We start from the raw sequence: 19,509 nt of genomic DNA on the forward strand, positions 1-19,509 counted from the left end.
GATACTATCACGAGAGATACTCGTTCGTATTTCTTTAATACATATAAGGGAATCGGGAACGCCAACGCTAACACGCGTCTCGAAATGAACCAGCAACCGGTTGTTAAATTTGTTCGGCAAAGTTCTGCGCGACTGGCATCGCATGGTGCATTCATCTTTGCATGTACTCGTTGGTAACGATAGCAGTAACAATTATTGTACTTGGTCGTAGCGCGAGAAACTTGATCGATACGATTCGGTAGTTTTGTCGATAGCCGAACATTGTCTAGAGACACGGTCGATGCACGCCAGACGAGTAGAATATAGAGTATAGAATATAGAATATACTCTCTTGCCTTTGTTTTCGCCAAGTTGTACAAGATTCTCGTACAATTTCGTAGGATAGTAAAGTTTCAGCGGATAGCTTCGTTTCGCGTCATGTATTTCTTAAGCAAAGTTCGGCCCTTACGGATAGATACTACGACGTCGTTACCTCAATTGCTTAATCCCGTAACTGTACCTACGCGTTCTATCGGATTGCGTTCGGACTAGTGGTTCCGAATCGATGATAAATATTTCTATAACTAATCGCGGATCTCAAAGGTTGTCTGCTTAACTGTGAACAGAGTTGGAGACGAAACACCGGGCTCGAGCGAGGCTATTATTCCACGCTGGTAGAGAGTATCCTCCCGCGAGATGCTTGGAAAGAACGTACAGGAAGCTCGTAAAAAACCAGCGAACATAAGACCGAGTCACAGCGAATGTCGAGAACGATATCCCGCAGGGACAGAGACATCCGACCGCGGCAAGTCGCTTCGCGACAATGCGGTCCGTTCCCCTGCCACTTTTGGGAATTACACGCGGGTAAATTATTTAAAGTTCAGTCAAGAAGCCACTCGAGAGGAGCACGCTGACCATGCTCGGTGCGTCGAGTGGGGACAGGTGTCACGAGTGGACATTGCGCGGAGGGTGCTTGACATCTTTCTAGTCATGGCCTCGCATCGCAGCGGTCGCGTTCACTTCCGGGACGACTACGAGCTGACATTTACGCCAGCGAAATTTATGTAGGTTCGCTACAGTAAACCGAAAAAAAATGTCTGCTTTCGTTCTTTTTCTCGAGTGTACGCGTAACGATTTATGATAAGCTTTAGATTTTCAGTTCGAACCGTAAACCGTAACGCTGCGAGCGAAGAAGACTGTAGCGCTGATACGGTATCGCTATTGGCATCGCTGATATCGGTATCGTCGCCGCGTCGGCGTCGCGTCGTGCCTTTAGATCTCTCGCGAAACTGGCTGTAATTCAGAAATTGCATGTCGCCAAAGTGAAATGTCCCTAATGAATTCCTATGCACATGCGCACAGGAACTCCGTTTGTATCCGGGAATTTCAACTAACGGTAGTTGGATAGTTTCAGATAGAATCTTTCAAGTTGGTAGCTTTAATACTGTAGTGTCCGCGCCTCCCATACCCAACAATAAGGAGTCAAGTAAGAACGCGAAACGTAGGGTACGGGATTGTTCGCGTAGGTGAAGCGGTCGACTGTGGATCCGAGGATCGTGGCTTCGAATCCCCGTGCCTCATTTTTCGTTTAGACTCCTACAATACTAACAAACATTCGTTTCATTTTGGGATTATCTTGCGGTGCGGATAATGGCCGTGAACCCGCTAAAACTCGGTCGAAAAAAGCTGACCGCTTACTTTGAACGATCCTTTTTAAGCATCTTCTCGAGTAGTTTATCACGTTTAGTCGTAAAAGCTTCCGTTGACTTTAATCTTGTTCGTGTCTCGTGAAAATGGTCTCGTTAGATCGGTTGCGCGGTTACGATAAGCCAAACATTTATCCCGCGGCCTAAAAAAAAAAATAATATCAGATTTTCAGAGACCTGGTCCAGATAAGACAAGCGAAATCGTCCCCGGAGGGAAGTTCTGGCAGACTCGAAAGCGCCCGCTCGCGTCGTTAAATTATCATAACGGCACTGATAAAGCGCATTATTACTTTTTCACCGCGACACGTCGTGATATCAAACGCATTTTAATCGCAGATTGCTAGCGTCATGCTTACGATTCATCTTTTAATTGAAATACTAAAATTGGGACCGAATACCGAAACGAAACGAAACGAAATATATTGTAACGTATATTAATACGAGTACAAAAGTATATTTATTATTTACGTTGCGTTAACGTTCCGTCAATAAATTAACTTTCGACATTTTCCGAACCGCTACGTAAAACATTTCGCGAAGCAAGAATAAACAACTATAGGATTTTTTGTAATTAATCGAAAACGAATATTTGTTTATCCTTTGCCTTCGGGTACTCCAGCACTATTTAATTGTTAGAAATTATATACGATCTGTTCTTGGTGTGGCATGCAAACTCAATTTGGGGCGATCGATTACGCGAATAATTGGGATGCAAAATAATACGCGCGGAGAACGTAGTTGGGTTGGAAAAGCTGATGGGTAAACGCAGGGAAGGGGATGAAACGATGAACGAGCATTATCGAGTTCACGAATGATTAGTACGATGGGTGAATCGGAAATTTGTCAAGTACGAAAATTGTCGAAGAAAATTACCATCGGAGGCTCGGAAAAACGCGGCGAACGTTGAAATAATCCATAGTTTAATTGTTACAGATGTACAAGAAGGTTTGCGCGAACGTAATCAACGATTTTTATATTTCACACGTATCAGCGTCGATCGAAACGACGAACCACCGACCTGGAAGGTACAGAGTAAATCTCGTTGTAACACGCAACTCGCAACCCGAGTTAATAGGTAATTATTTCCGATAGCGCTGAATTATCGAGTAATTATGCGTATCGTGAGAAGAAGGAAACTCGCAAATCCCAGTTTTATGCGCAAAGTAGATCGGTATACGCCCGGTCATTCTCAATTACACCGATTCCAATCGACACGTGAGCTAGAAAATGAACCCATTTTCGTTCGAGCAATATTTTGCTCTCGTGCTTACGTACGAGATCTCTGAGGAGTTGCGACGAAAGGAGCTTGAACATTTCCATGAAAAGGAAGATGTATCACCAGGAAATCCGTGTCAACGAGTGCGTTTGCGTATCGCCGCGCCGCGCCAACGCGCCGAACAGCGTGAATAAGAATGCTTTGGGGTGCCATTGAGAGGGACGATCCCTTTTAGCGAGCCGTTCTCGCGCGAGCGGCCGCGGACGTCGGCGTCGCGACGCGATGCTACGCGATACTCTCTTCGCCCTAGGAACACCGGAAGAGTATTATTAACTCGGCGAGTGCCAAGGTTGCCCTGAATACGACTCGCGAAACACGCTTCCATGGCCGGGAGAGCCATTGTATGCACGTGCATAGAAACGCGCATAAAGAGGCGCGATGGCTTATTTTGTTCTCCCTCTTTATGGCATGGCGCGGCGTAACGAGCCACGCGTGCACGACTCGATGATATAGGCGTCCGAGTTCTTTTTCGCGTTACCGTTCTCTGGAACGGTTCCTTTTCAACGTTTCCACCCGTTACTCGCGTTCCTTCGGTAGCTGTCTTCGGAAGCCGTGCGTTCGAATCGTTTCATGCTTAGCTGGATTCCGGTTATTTCGTATTTAAAGACAACCGAGCGTTCGATAATGTTAAACAATGTTTCGATCGAGCTCGAATACAATAGAAGACGAAAGCAACCCTTCTCGCGGACGCGTTCATTGTTCGAAGACAATAACACCCGCGAAATACCGAAAGTGTATTTAATCCACATCGTTTTCACCTCTACTCTTCGTTTGGCCGTTTCGTAATACGGTAAATGGACTGCGCCGAGCGATCGTGGCTAAATATACCACCGGCCGAGAAATTATGCATCCCTTTGTTTCCAGTTACATCGGTCCGGTTATTCGTAATATCGTAGATTCGCGTATAAATTATAATCAAGTACAGCCATTTATCGCGGTTTGCAGGAACACGCATACCGTTACGCGTAGTACATCTGCTATTGTGCTATTAACATTTTTCCATTCAACTATAGTTTGAAACGAAACCGATAACCAACTCCAGGATTACCGAACGCGTCTAGTTATTTCGATTGAATTTGATCAAAGGGAATGTCTCTGGTGAATGCATGGATCGGGATGGCTCCAAGAGACGTACTAAAACGGAATAAGAGCGATCATACGACGGAGAATCGTTCCGTTTTCTCGGCTGAATATCATTATGCGAACGAAATTGGATCCCGCCGATCAATTACCCGGCTGAGGAGAGCCAAGAACGTTCTCGCGAGCGAACGAACCTCCAAGTACTCGGGATCGGAATGGTTCTCACGGCCGATTAGCGTTCCCGTTCCTTGAAAATCTTGCCGGTTGCAGCCGATGCGCATCCGATTTCTCGTTGGTTCTCGCGCGAAATCAACGCGAAGAACGTCTCGAGACGCAAACCGAAATGTTCTCGAGGGCAAAACCTTTCTACAGGTACTTTGAATCGAAAAGTAAGTTAGTTTAAAAGAATCTAAAGAAATATTATATATTGTACAATCACGATGTTGGATCGGAAAGAGCTCTATTGCGCGGAGAGCTAGTAAATTTGTGGTTCCCGTCCTCGGTACTCGAACATCGCGCATCGTACACAGCTCACCCTCGAGCTGCATGTGTCTTTTCCGGCTTGTCGAGCAATATATCGCTACGCGAATGAAATATTACAACAGGACACGATGATCTTGACAACTTGGAATCACTTTGTCACGCGTCAGGGTAGGGTAACCTAGTAAACTGTTGTCCTTGGACGACTCTACACATCGGAGCCTGACCGACGACCATAAATTCTTGACTCGCCGCGCGACAAGTTCCAAACAGCGCTAGATAATTCGCAAAACAGTCAAACCGTACTCGTTCGATTGGACAGCTTTCCACGGACGTTATCGAAACGTGAAGCTTTCTTTTTGCGTGACCACAACTTACAGGGAATCCGCGAGAAAGTCTACGAAGTCTACGATGCAAAAGTAACGAGCAGACCATGACGAGACTTTTGGAACAAACTAGCTATCGAATCCTCGTTTTTCTCTCTGCGAGCATCCGTTTCGACGTGCCCTCAAGACGCGACGCAATCTTTGTTGCGCGTCCTGTACTCCCTCCAGATCTATTTCTCCGGAAGGATGGAATAAGTGGCCCCGTTACAACGCAATCTCGCGTAACACGCCCCGGTCGAGAAGGAAGAATACGTCCTTGGAAAAACGTCGTTTTCATTCCTCCTCTTTTCTCCGCGGCTCGGCCGCTCTGGCAGCCATCGTTGGCCACGACGGCTTTCATCCAATTTCCCCTTGTCTCGAAGAGAACTCCGTCCACGACACGGACTCGCGGTCGCCACTTAAATCCAAGTGCCCAGCTCGCACGGCATCCGACACCCACGGGACCCATTCTAGGCCTCGAGATCGATTATAGCCCAGCTATATCTGAGGACCGCGGCGGCGCGGCGTCGGCGTCATCTCTCGTGGCTGATTTTCTTTCGCGTAACGCCTTTCAAACTTGGTACGCGAACAAGAAAAGTTGAAAATCTGTTTTCACAGCATCGAGTTCGAGAGAAGCGATGGATAACCGTTTTTTAAGTTTGCTCGTAGAAAGAAGGACAGCGCGTCGAGTTGTCTCTCCGTCGAAAACGCCGCAACGTTCGACGAGAAATTGAATTAGACTTGGAGCATCGTCGACGAGGAAGAATCACGAACGATGGATGGACGCGACAGACGCGTCGCGTCGGGTCTGTACAACAAATCTTTCGAGCTCTCGCGACTCTTCTGATCCCGATGAGCGAATGTCGCGTTCATTTTCCGCTCGGAAACCGGAAGATATCGATCTGGATGCGACTCGAAAAGCCATTAAGAGTAATGTAAGTTTCCGACTGTACGGTTCGTTCTCGCGAATAAACCTGCGGGTTTCTCTCTCTTTTTCTTCGGGCGTGTTTTTTGGATCGCGTACTATGCAAAAGTTGCGTATATTTAGATAAGCGTAGCAGAGGTAACGCGAGGAGGACCATCGCTAAAATTGCGCTGTTAAATTTACTTTAGTCCCACAACTCGTCGCAAACCGCAAGCGAGTGTACGCGAGAGTTGTCGTCGTAATGTCGTCTGCGGTATAGCTGGGTTGCCGGGCAAAAAAAAAACGAAAAAAAGAAGCTGATTCAATTTCGTGGCGTTGGAACATTGCGCGACAAGCCAGGATCGCCTGTGGGAAACATGGAGCGCGTGCTTTCAGCGTTGCGGAACGAAGAAGCGCGTTTGTTGCGACGAGTGGCCATTAGCCTGGGAAACGGATACGAAGAGCAGAGCTTAAAAAAGGGGGTTAGTTAACCGCAGCCTGGTAACCAGACAGTCCGATCGAGCCAGGCTAATAATTTCACATATTCCATTCCGTTGCCACTGGGCGTACCCTCGACTAGACCTGAGTCCCTCCTGAGTTGCGGCCGGAACTCTAATTTACATGACTCGCATCGGGGCTAATTCGAGACACGGTCGATAGCGCTGGCTAAAGGGGCTAAAACGACGTTTACTTTATTACGTAATCACGATGAAAGCCAATATTGACAAAGCCGGAACGTCGGCGTCGGCCAGCCCCTTTGGAAGACACCTCGTGTCTCTTTTAAAATTGGCCACGAGACTATTCCTTCGACGCTGTCTCGAGTAAAAAGACATTTTTTTTTATTTGCCTACTTGCTTGAACAGCTTGGATCCGACCGAGACACAAGAGACCTTTGGCAACGGCTGTTCCAGAACGATCGACAGCAAAATTTCGCGATTCCTCGATCGTGTGAAAACACGGGAAACGTCCAACGTACACTTCCGTACAGCGCGGAATATCATAAACCAGAACAAGCGTCCACGGTTTCCCACGGAGATGGTCTATCTTCCTATGAAAACGTCCGTCGGCCAACCAGTGAAATCGAGACATAACGCTCTATTGTTCCCGGGGAATGGCACCGGCACGGGCGCGGTCGCGGTCGCGGGCGATTCTGTCACAGCCACCGTAAAGGCCGTATCGTCGGCACAGGTCGCGGAAATTTGCCGCACACGAGCGAACCGTATCGCGACATTTCGCGTGCAACTTTCCTTTTGTGGTTTCTGGCCGTGGCCGCGTGCACGAACGACGTTTTCAACTTTTCACGGCCCGGCGGCGCGGGCGACGCGACAGCCACGGCACGTGCACGCAGAAAACCGTTCGCTCGTTTCGTTTGTCGGCTCGAACGAACATCCGCTTGCCTTTAACTCGACTGTCTTAACTTTTCCAACCAACTCCTGACGATTCCGGCGTTTCTTGCGGCATCGCGAGATTGCGGCAAGAAATTCCCGAGCACGCTGCGAGCAAACGAGTTGCTACGCCCGCGTCGGCGTCGGCGTCCAAGTTACAACGAGATTACGGGTATTGCAGACGATTGGAACGTCGAGCAAACAGTTGGTCGAAGCGAGATTGGTAGCGTGGCAAGAAGGTTCCTAGAAATTCCTCTCGTCGAACGCTCCGTACTCTCTAAACGAAGAAATACGAGAGCAAATATTCGGGTGAACCGATTCGGATGCATCGTTTTTCAAGTATCGATTACCGTTTCGGAAAAAGATTGTGTAAAACTAAGAGAATACCGAAACTAGTTTGGTCCGGGAAACGTTGCGCGTAACGGTCGCGTACTCTTTGTACGATTCGTGTCTGGTGACCGATCACCGCTAGACGTACGATCAAAGGTCTGCAGTTTGCGTGCATAAATCGGGAAAGTAAGGTACGGGTGCGCATTGTCTGGAATAAATGCGAGAATACGAGACTCGTTCACCGAGCCGTTGCGTATACGAGTCGAATCGTCGATACGGGAGAACGCAAAAATTTCGAGGACACGCGGAAACGAGACTCGGCGCGGCCGTTCGCGTCAACGGCGCAAAGAAAAAAGAACGCCGAAGAGACGGAGAGGCTGGCGTGACCAACGATTTTCCGAATAACTCGATTCGTCGTACGGGCAAAGTCTGCGACCTGGCACCGATGATGTATCGCTTTATAACAAAGAGAATTTATCAATGTCAATTTGTCGCGCTGGTAGCTACACGCTCCTTCTAGCCAACAGCGCGCTCCATTATCGCGAAAGCGTCTCCTGAGCGCGGAAAGAATGGAAGAATGGCGAGGAAGAACGGTGAAACGACGGAGAACGCTTAATTTTAGCCGACGCGACGTTATCGTTCAATTATATCCAGACATAATAGAGCAAGGATTAATTATGAAATTCCCTAGTTTGTTTTGAACGGCGCGGCGTATCGCGTTCTTTGCTCGAAGGTACCCTATAAATGAAATTGAAACGTTTCAGTCCGTTCGTGAATCGAAAAGATATCGGTATATGGAGAACTAGCTTTGCGATAAAACGCAAATGTAGCAAGTTTGGAGGCTGAATTATCGTACGCGGACGATGAACGTAACATAGAAGGCACCGAAAGAGAATATTTTAAATCGGCCGAACCGTTTCTCTACGCGTTTGCTGGAAAAAACGGGAACGCTCTCTTTTAACAAGTATATACAAAAGGAAAAAAACAACCCCTGAAAGTAGACGTACAGATTGATGAAGCTTAGATCGAGTTATTACATTATCATATTCTGCTCGGATCAGCGCTCCGCGAGAGATGTAGGGCATAAAATACCGGAGAATAACGAGGGGAAGGAAAAATCGATGGTCGAGATACGATAACGCAAATAATCCCCCGCAGGAAAGAACAACAACAACAACGCAAAGGATTGACCGCGATTATAAATACATCGGCATGTGGAAGAATTTAGTTAGGACAAGAATCGGATCTCGTAAAAATATTGTGTATAAGCGGTATTTTAATGTATTTTTTGGAGCACGCGTTTTATTGAACCGCCTGGATCGTTTCGTCTGACCACGCGTTCTCCTGTTCTACTTGTCCGGTCATCGGTATCGCGTTCTACATACTTGCATGGTAACATTTTCTACTGTACCTATACCGGTGAAACGATTCGTTACTTTATTCGACACGACGCAACGGTTAATATCCCAGCCTGTCGGTCCTTATCCTTATTTGTCCATGCATCTTATCGTTGTGTTTCTTTCAGTTTCGCGTAATCGTTCGTCAAAAGCCGCGATACACAGACCGCGCTGTTGCAAAGAAGCCCCTTTGTCACCCTCTCCGCTAATCGTTCAGCGTCGAGTAACTCCCTCTTGTCCATTTTTCTCCTTGAACGCGACACTGACATCGCACCGCACGAACAATCTTGCAGTCAGCCCGCTGGATGTCAAGATAATCGGGGCGAACCAGCCGCTGTCGGCGGGCAAGAGTTACGAGCTGATGTGCACGACATCCGGTTCCAGACCGGCGGCTACGGTGACCTGGTGGAGAAACGGCCAACGTTTGGAGGAGTCGAAGAAGACCGTAAGTATTAATCGCATCGATAAACGTAAGCAATGTTTCCAAGAGCGTCAAAGTTCAACGTACGAATCGTTGAACGTAAACCACCTGGGTCGAAGGACGAGCGGATTAAAGGTTGCCAACGAGATTCGATTTACCATCCACTCGACGTAATTTGTAATCCGCTCCGTCGCGGAGTCTCGAAGGAGCCGTAAAATAGATGGTCACATGACCGCGAGGAGAATGCAGCACGTCCCGTCGGCGTCGCCGCCGCGTGTGTTTCGCGCGATAGCGTGCGAGGATATCGTTATCGCGGCCTGTCCGCGTCGGCCGTGGCTTAAGATACGCTGAAAGCGCCATTAGACGGCGAATAATTTTAATCAAAGTAAGCCAGTGACGTGATAACGCTCTGCTTCCTACTCACCCGCGCGAGTCTATGCTCTCGTTACTAGCGCGTAATTAAGGCAAATTGCTGCGTAGCCTCGCGGTGATACAGCGTTCGTGATTAATCAGTCCGCGACGAATGCCTTTCCGATGGAAAAACGACGCCCGAATCGATGAGATTCGAATAGACGATTTAAACGACGCGGTTCGATCAATGTCGTTGCTTCGTCTGTACCAAATGCACCGTCTTTTACTATTTGTTTTACTTAATTAACTACATCGTACGATCAATCCTTGAAATTCACCTACAGGCTATATTCTTCTCAAAGATTGCAAATGCTCATCGATGCAACTAGTAAGTATCCATCGCGCACGCGCGTATAGTAAGCGCGCTGGAACAAACGGCAGGCTGAGAGAAGCGAAACTTTCCAAACTGCAAGATTACAGAAGGAAGAAGAAGAAGAAGAAGAAGAAGAAGAAGCACGATCCCGTTTCCTGCGACGTTCTATACGTTATAGTTGCTCGCAGTATTTCTTCTTGCCCCTCCATTCTCTTTTGTTTAAGTTTCTTATACATATAAGCGGCAAAGCAGTCTTATGGAAGGAAGAGTATCGACTTTGGAACAATATTTTCTCTGCTTCCTTCCTGGCAACCTTTTTTCTTCCCAATCTCTGTCAGCTCTCAACCTCCGCGTTTCAAATATTTATATCTCGTTTAAGTAACACGCCCGAGCAAAACAGAATTTCTCGTGAAAATTAAAGTTTTTAATTCGCGGAAAAAGTTGGCACTATCGCTGAGAGATACCTGCAGAAATTTCGAGCTCCGATACATTCGCGGCTAACGATAACATATCGCTATATTAGTGTCGGGAAAGTTAATGAGGGAAAAGCGGCGGAGGAAGTATCGTAGTTTTAGTCGACGATAAATCACGAGATACTCGTCTACGTCTCCGTTGGATTCGTAATGGGATAAAAGCGTAGAAATAATTAAATCGTTAAAAGAATGTCGACTGTGCGCCAACATTCGTCAAAGACATTGTTTTTATCGGTCTGCTTACGATTTTAAATGACAACGCAGAGAAGAAAAGTATTTTCTCGAGAAACGATCGTCCTTGGACTGCGATAACCGTTGCGAGACAATGTAAAATAAATCGTGGCTCCGAGAAGTAAAAGCTTCTGAAAAGCTCGTTAAGACTACAAAAAGTAGAATCCTCGAAAGCTACGTTTTTACTCGACAACAAATCATCCGTTTGTCCGTTCGAAAGAATATTCTATTATTAACGGCCAAGACGCTCGACCCGCTCGAGTAATTAGCGTTAAGAGTTGCGGAGAATGCAAAGAGACGTTGAAAAAAATCACCTAGTTAGAATTAAAAGAAAAAAAGGTAAACGTACGTATCTACAATGTAATACGATATAATATTTTTCCAAGGTATTTTCTAATACAAGCTATCGTCGAATATTCGCGGAAATAGGTTTTCCATCGTGCAGCAATTTAGGAGGAATATCGTAAAAGTATTATAGGATATCGTGGTATCGAGGGCGGTGTGGAAAATAAAAGGAAAAAAGAATAGGCAAAGCGTAGGAAAGTTATATCGTAACGTTGTTGCAGACTTCGAGCGATGGGAACACGACCACCAGTATCTTGTCTTTCATGGCGACCAAGGCAGATGCTGGCAGACACTTGTCGTGTCGGGCTGAAAATCCAATCATGGGAACCAAGCCGATAGAGGACGGCTGGATGCTCGAGATACAGTGTAAGCGTATTAAAGACACGCTTGGAGAACCGTTCCAATGCTGGCCGATCTGTTACGATTATCACGCCAGGCTACTACGACTTATCGACGTTTTCAATTTGCAGACACGCCGGAAACCACGATACAGCTGGGCACGTCTCTGAATCCTAACGCGATACGCGAGGGCACCGACGTCTACTTCGACTGTCTAATCCACGCCAAGCCGTCGGTTTACAAGGTGGAATGGCGCCACTTGGTAAATATATCGTGATTTTATACTACACGCGGAGAGAAAATCCGTCCTCGCGACGATTCGAATAGCTCAATTTATAGACCAGTGGTGTCTAGCGAACCAGCGGAAAACTTGCCGAGCGTATAAGAAACGCGCGCGTCTCTTCGTCCCGAGACCAATTCAAACAGAGCCTGTTTTCCAAGGATCAAAAACTTTCCAAAATTACTTGTTTCCAAGATGTACCGGGATCTGGAGAAGTTGGCCAGTTACGAGGTTGCGCGCGACTAGAAAGACCTTGGAACGTAGAACCACCACCACCACCACTAGTCTATTAGGATAATAAAAAGTAAAAGAAAAAGAGAAAGAAACTTTCAGAGAACAAGGTATTCAAAGTTTCGTAATAAGTTCGATCGCGTGGGCAAAGTCTCTTTATCTTGGTACACGTCTTCGTACACGTGCGCATATTTCCCATGGGCTACGGTATGCGGCAGCCAAGGTCCTCTCCGTTTGTTGTTTCCGCTAGATAAACGAGGTTGCAATTGAACACGTAAAAGAACCCGTTTCGAGAAAATAACAATCGCTTCTTTATACATGTATAAGATACGTGTAGGAGACGGTTACGAAAACCGCATAAATCGCGTTTCTGTTTCAGGGCAAAACGCTTCATCACAACATCACACAGGGTATCATAATCAGCAATCAAAGCCTGGTACTGCAAGGCGTCGATCGTAAAAGCGCAGGCAATTACACCTGCGTCGGATACAACACGGAAGGAGACGGCGAAAGTTCACCGTTTTACTTGAACGTAATGTGTACGTGTCGCTGCTCCGAATAAATAATCAACAGTCGCTACGCTTTGCAAGCCGAGTACGAGCCAGCATACGAGTGCAACTCCTTCGGGGACACATTCAAATGGAATTATTAGCCTCCCAAAGTGTGGAGTCGACAACTTCAACTACTATTATAACACTGTTCGATACATCATTTTTTTTTTTTTACATTAAAACGTTTATTCGTACGTGTCTTTTTAAGTTTGAGCTCCTACAGGCGAAATCTGTTGGGCCTCACTGGCCTCCATTGTAGCTCGAGTATCTCTGGATCGCTAAACCCGTACCGTAGCCGCATATTCGCATACTACAGTCCCCGAGGACTGCGCGTTATTCTTTCATTTTTGTCCAGTGCGAATCCAATTATTTATCAAGCAGACATAGTCCGTGTACCTCGCGTATCGTATGTCGTCCCACTCGACGACGGATAACGAGATACGTCGAATAATTCCCGAGCGACCAGCAAATAATATCTATCATTTTCCGACGAGCGACTAGAACAAATGTTTTCTGCGAAGACGCGTTCTAGTCGAAAGATTATAAAGAATAAAAACAGTTGTTCGTTGGTCGTTAACGACTCTGTCGCAAAATTGGACGCGACTCTTGGCGCGGTAGTAGAAAATAAACTCAAAGGATTTTCATTGTAATTCCAGTCGCGCCCACCTGCAAGCCGGAACAGACGAAAGTGTACGGGGTGGCGAAGCAAGAGAAGGCAAACATATCCTGCCAAGTGGACGCGAACCCATCGGAGGTGCAGTTCCGCTGGACCTTCAACAATTCCGCCGAGAGTATCGATGTGGCAGGGAAACTTATCGCCCAAGCCGGCACGTCCTCGATCGTCTCATATATACCCATGACCGAATTGGATTACGGCACGTTGCTCTGCTGGGCGACCAATCCAATTGGACATCAACAAGTGCCCTGCGTCTATCACATCATACCGGCCGGTGAGGTATCTTTATGTGATGATTCGATCATGGAAATCCTTGTCAATCGCGGCCCCGTCGCGTCACTTCAAACGATGTAACCGATATTTCCGGTGCATCGATTCGATCCTAATCTGCCGACGGCGAACGGAATCATTTTAGATCGAAGATATAATTTATCCAGGTTACTTCTACCACCGAACGTTTCCATCGTTTCCGTATATTTGTCGTGTGCCTTGTTGTCAATTGATTTCGGAAGACAAAAATACACACGGATTCGTAATACTACTCGACCCACCAATATTCCTTCCTAGTTTTATTCTAGTCGATCGAAATAGAGCAGACCGATTTCACTTTGATTAACCACAGACGATCACGATCCTGTACTCTTGGTCTGATCAAAGACGACCCATATTCCTCTGGCCTCTTGTCTTGCCGGAAACGGTCTTATTCCACTTGTCCGACGAGTGACAATTTCTATTACGTTTGCTCGCGGAGATAACGTTCTATTCTATTCTATTCTATTCTATTCTATTCTGTTCTATTTACCTGATAAAGTACCGTCAAGACACCCGTCTCGTTCGATACCGTCCTACATTTTTTTCTCGATCGTTCAACCCTCGCTGATTTTACTTGTCCAAACTTGTCTTATTTCGCTTAGAGCACCGAATAATTCTCGCATGCAGATTTTTTTCAAATTGTCAACATTACTTTATCGTCAAAAGAGAAAAGATACTTTTGCCTATCGTCGTAAAGGTCTGTTACGTGGCTTAACGCGACAAGTTGCAACTCGCGATCGCACGAATGAAATGCCGCCAAGGAAAGAGAAACGAAACGTTCATGTTCGGCGGGCGTAATTACAAAAAAATTCCGACAGTACGTTAATCTAGAGTTGTTCGCGCTATGCTGACTTTTCAAAAGCGACAATCCCGCCGTGCGCAATAGTGGAGTTCGGGGATTAAAACGGAAGTTCGTTACAGAGTATGTGTAACTGCGTGCACGTGTGTGTATATGTGTTGGGTGGATGGAGGTTGGGGATAGTCCTTTTTCTGTAGCGAGCGTTTCCAGTCATCTATCGAAGCGATCCAATTGTTGCGGCTGCGGAAAGTGTCGTTCGATACCGGATGCAAAAACCGGAATTTGAAAAGGCTAATCTATCGTGACGTCGCGTCGTCTCGATCCTTTGGCAATTGGGTTGCTTATCGCTCGCAAACTTTCCGCGATGTAAATACAAGATCAAATTCGTCGTCTTTCTTGTTCCTCGTGTGTATTTGAAAAGTTTCGAGTTGTTCGCACGTTTGATATCACCACAAATGGAAAGTTCAAAGGAAAACTTTTTCACTTTGGTACTTTCGAAAAGAGCAAAATCACCGGAAAAGCCTTTCAGGATTTGAAGAAATCAAAAGACGAAACGTAAAGTCAGCAGAGATTACGGCAAGTGTCCGTCGAGGTTGTTCGCGGTAACCGAAAAAGCCAAAGAACTTTCTCCCTTTGATGCACTTTCTGTTTTTCGCTTCTGAAATTAGCAGCGAATTTACGGTTTCGTTTCTTTCGCTTTCCAACTACTCTTTGCCAACGGCAAAGCAGCACGCGTTACCAAAAGTAAACTCCAATGATTTAAAGCTAGCTTTAGATGAATGTAGATGTTATATTGGTTTAGATTTGGAATTACTACAAAAATAAATAAAAGTAATGGAACGGTTTAAGGTAACGCAAGCGGTCGTTGAAATCGAACTGACCGATCGTGTATTATTCATAACAAGCCACGAGACGTTTCGGTCGTTCGGGGGTTGGTCGAACGATCGCCGCGTGTAAACCGGCCGCGCCACCGAATAACGAATCGAACGTCGAAATAGAAGATAAGTCGCCGGCACCGTCGCGATCGTTTCCCCCGTATTGTCGTCGCGACGCGGCACGCATACGAGCTTCGACGATAACGGGCATAGCACGAGCTGCATTTTAAACGATACCGTTCACCGATGCTCCGCCAGGTCGACCGGACATGGTTCACAACTGCACCACCTCGAACACGTCGACCAACTCTTTCTCCGTGCGGTGCGCCGAGGGTTTCAACGGCGGACTGCCACAGTCGTTTCTTCTAGAAGTGAGGGAGAGCAACAGCCAAGAACTTCGGGCCAACATCACGTCTCCGGTCCCCAGATTCAGCGTCGCTCACTTGGAAGCTGGGGCCCTCTATCAGGCCTGCATCTACGCTTACAACGACAAAGGACGCAGCGAGGCGATGGTCGTGCAAGCTGGAACTCTCAGGCTGCCCGAGAAGCAATTAACGTCCGAGTCAGGTGAGAGACGAGCAACTCGCGAAAGAGTTAACTTTCGACCTTTTTTATTTTCGTCTCACCCCATCGCGTCGTAACGGTCCTGTTACAACCAGAGATCCATCTCGCAACACCTCCCGGCTATTCGGACAGCTATACATTTTACTACTTTGTCCGAACAATGACAGTTTTATTTTATTCGCACAACCGGTAACAGACTAGTAACGCGACCTATATTTCACTTGTCCGAGTAGAGAGTAGAGAGTATCCGGTAGGCCACTTGTCCATTTCGAGAGTAGTACATTTTACTGCCTTGTCCGAACCGTGATAGTGTTATTCTACTTGTATGACAGACGGCATTCCTATTCCAGTTGTCTGCTCAGCGTCAACCTCCGCTCTACTTATCTATTCCGTGGTCGTTCTGTACTCTGCTTGTCCAGTCATCGTATTATCCTTTCCTTTCCTACTTTTGTTCGACCAATGTATTCCGACTCTCTTTTTAGATCTTTGTTCTTGAAACGACGCGACGTCAACGATTCGTTCTACGAAACGATGAAAGCAAACCAAACGTGACACGTTTAATCCCTATGTTATCATGAAACACGGAACGAATAAAATGTATTTTTTATAATAAACTCGACGAATTAAAGCTTGGGCTACTATACCGTTAAGATATCAATGGAATCGAATCGCGTCCCAATACCATCGATACGATATCCTTTGAAGTGTTAAACCATTCTTACGTTCGAGAGTTTAATTAATCAAACTCTCAAGAATAAAGAAGCTCTTTTTTTTTCCTTGCTAAATCCCTCCCTCGTTAGTGTCCGTGTAGTTGAAATATTCCATTACACGGAAAACGTTTGTAGAGAGATTACGCGGAAAGACGGTTCGCCGAAACTTGACTTATTCATCGACGCGATGTTTGTTTCAGAGAGGCCGCGGCCGAATATTCGATTGATGCCAATGTTGAGCGTGATGATTGGCGTGGTGAGCGCGCTGATCATCGTCGCGGTGATAGTGATGGTCGTGCTTCGAATTCAGCACTCGCAGGTGGACGAACAGAGCAAGTCGCAGATAGAGGACCACGGCAAACAAACGAAACCGGTCCCCATCCAGAGGGAACTGAGGTTTCGCGAGGGTAGCAGTCTGCTTTCGGATGAGAAGCATCCCGCCAGCCCCTTCAGGAAGCTGGAAAGCACCGGTGACATAAGCGAAAACGACGAGAAAAATCCAGACATCATACCTCAGCAAATCACTGGTTCGTGTAGCCCTGGTTTATAAAACGTGTCGCGCGAACAATAACTTGCCGCTCGTCTCTCGAATCGACGAAACTTGTTTCATCCGACTTGGCTGTTGCTTAACCATTGCGATACGTTAAAATATTATATTAAGTAACGCGAGACGCCGACACCGTCATCTTTCCGATGCTTCGGTTATTTTCTAGTCTCCGTCTCTGAATCTCTTTCTCCTTGACCATTTCAAGCAGGCGACGAACCGTCCGAGTATTTGAGGAAGCGCCGCCTAGTCTCGACGATCGAAACATCGCCGTCGAGAAGTTTGTTGGAGCACTCGACAGTCACCTCCGTCAGCGGCCACGGCAGTTACGTTGGCTACTGCACGATTCGCAACGGCATGCCATTGCACGAATTCTCCAATTTAACGACGAAACATAAAAGCGTAAGTTCGATGGAGTAGAGTAATTCGACCGAAGACTCGGCTCCGACCAGGAGCCTCTTCTCGACTAGGTCCGATGCTTTACGGTATTCGCTGTACAGTTTCAGCCAATAGTGGGAGACGTCTACGAGACGGGTGTTTGCACTTTACCGAGGCAACACTGGCCAAGCCAGAGTATGCAATCGATGTCGATGACGATGAGCCCGCCGATGCTGTACGGAGGCCTGGGTGTCGTCGGCAGAGCTTGTCCCAGCGGTAACTTGCTCGCAAAGGACGTGGAGGCGAGGATCCCCGGTCAATGCTGCATCCAGTCGCAGAAAGACGGAAAGATGACCACGCCGATCGTAATGGCCAAGAGGGAAAGCTCCGTGTGACACTTTGGTCGCGTGCAGACCAGCGCTGTATAAAAATCAAGTATCGTTCGAAGCATTCTTTCGTTAACCGTGTTGCCTACGCGGTGTTTGGGTACACCTACAAACAGTACTCGAATAAAACGATTGACAAGTTGCGAAGACATTTTTCAATGTACGTTGCGGGAATGCGAGTGAACCATGAAATTCCAAGAAATTCTTCTCACACTTTCTTTCCGATCCGTTCCGATCGAAACGTTGAATGTTGCGGAGTATTCGAATGCAGTGCAGGGAATATGTATACGGTGTGCGATACATTTTTGGTTATCGAGACACAAATCGATTCGCCGCGCCGACTGATTGCGGTTACGATTCGAAGGAATTTTTCACGAAAACGATCGAATCGAATCAAAGATAAATTGCACACTCTCTATACGTTTTTCACCAAAAATGGCATCGCTGTATATTCTTCGAACGTAGCTCGTGTTTGAAAAGTTTTAATCTTCCGTGTATCCAATTAACACGAATCGAGCTGGTTTTTTTTTCGAAAAGAATTCACTATTTTCTCCTCGGGTGGCGCGTGGCGTTGGCGTTGGCGTTGGCGCGGGCGCGGGCGCGGCGCAGGCGTAGACGCGGATACGGGTGCGGGTGCGGGTGCGGCGGTAGCGTTTACCTTTCCGTTTCCCTGTTCGATCAAAGTGCCCTTTATACATTGAACGAACGATTCTACCACGTTTGTGAATATAAAAAAGAAAAAAAAAAGCAAAAACGAAGAATAAGAAAGGACAGTCTTGTAAAGCAGTGCGTTCGTTGTAAACCTGCGCGTGTACGAGAATGAATTATCGATGCAACACTTGTACATACGATGTGCACGGGTGTTGGCGCGTGCTGTACATATACCTTGAATACGAAGGATATTTTATACAAAATCGTTAGTATTAAATACGAAAAAAACGACGGGGGTGAGAGGTTTATTCCCACTTTTACAATGGTACACTGTACAATTCGTCTAGTCGATGTAAGTATGCATAAATCGAGTAATGTATATGCGAAGATTGGTCGAACAGCCCAGAACAAAGTACACCGCGAATAACGAGGCCCTTTACGAACGAAACCGTGAAACGAAAAAAAAAAAAAAAATAGTCAATGGGAACAAAAATTTCGTTTGTTGTATGTTGACTTGCATCAGGGTGGAGGGAACGCGGATACGAGGACACAGAGACATATCGTACAGCTTGTTGTCATTGAAACGAAACAAAAGAGAAGAAAAAGAAAACGAACGCAAAAAGAAAAGCATTTGGAAGGAAAAAGTGGAACACGTGAACGCAAAAAGAGATCCCTGTTACTTTCATCGGTATGCAGTATTCGGGATTTTATTGTAAAATTAAGTATCCGTATAATGTATCAAGACTTAAAAGACTCCCTTCCAAGTAACGAACGACGAGCGTTGTTTAAAGTTTCTCGCTCGTTATTACGCGATCGCTGTAGCACGATCAATTGCTGTTTCGGGTATTAACAAGAGTCTCCGGTTGAGATTTCATTCGGAAATTGTGGAACGTTCGCTTCTACTATTATACAATATAATCGAATCTGTGTCCGGAAAGTTTCAGATTGAAACGTGAAAATTAATATTTCCTTTGATAGAGAGTCAATATTTCCAGTCTTCCGAGGCTCTTAACGAGCATTAATATAATTGAAACGATTCGCTGTACCCGCGCGTATAAGGTCTCTACGTTTCGGTGTGTCGAATCCGAACCAACAAAAACGTACGCGATAGTTGAAG

At 46.4% G+C, this 19,509-nt stretch overlaps 1 protein-coding gene across 2 annotated transcripts in view; it reads left to right on the plus strand.

The window, feature by feature from the left end:
* Nucleotides 1–17,751, plus strand: part of LOC128893487 (protein turtle-like) — a 125,747-nt gene extending 107,996 nt beyond the window's left edge. The window contains exons 6-14 of one of the 2 annotated variants that reach the window (XM_054154463.1): nt 9,196–9,347; nt 11,318–11,462; nt 11,567–11,697; nt 12,326–12,485; nt 13,154–13,447; nt 15,418–15,726; nt 16,634–16,960; nt 17,186–17,379; nt 17,478–17,751. In XM_054154463.1, coding sequence (XP_054010438.1) covers nt 9,196–9,347; nt 11,318–11,462; nt 11,567–11,697; nt 12,326–12,485; nt 13,154–13,447; nt 15,418–15,726; nt 16,634–16,960; nt 17,186–17,379; nt 17,478–17,750 — 1,985 coding nt within the window. In that variant the 3' untranslated portion in view covers nt 17,751. The remainder of the gene's footprint in view (nt 1–9,195; nt 9,348–11,317; nt 11,463–11,566; nt 11,698–12,325; nt 12,486–13,153; nt 13,448–15,417; nt 15,727–16,633; nt 16,961–17,185; nt 17,380–17,477) is intronic. The other variant, XM_054154464.1, reaches the window with a different exon arrangement.
* Nucleotides 17,752–19,509: the final 1,758 nt, after the last annotated feature.

Source organism: Hylaeus anthracinus, unplaced genomic scaffold (genome assembly GCF_026225885.1).
Source record: "Hylaeus anthracinus isolate JK02 unplaced genomic scaffold, UHH_iyHylAnth1.0_haploid 3, whole genome shotgun sequence".
In the NCBI taxonomy this organism is placed as follows: domain Eukaryota; kingdom Metazoa; phylum Arthropoda; class Insecta; order Hymenoptera; family Colletidae; genus Hylaeus; species Hylaeus anthracinus.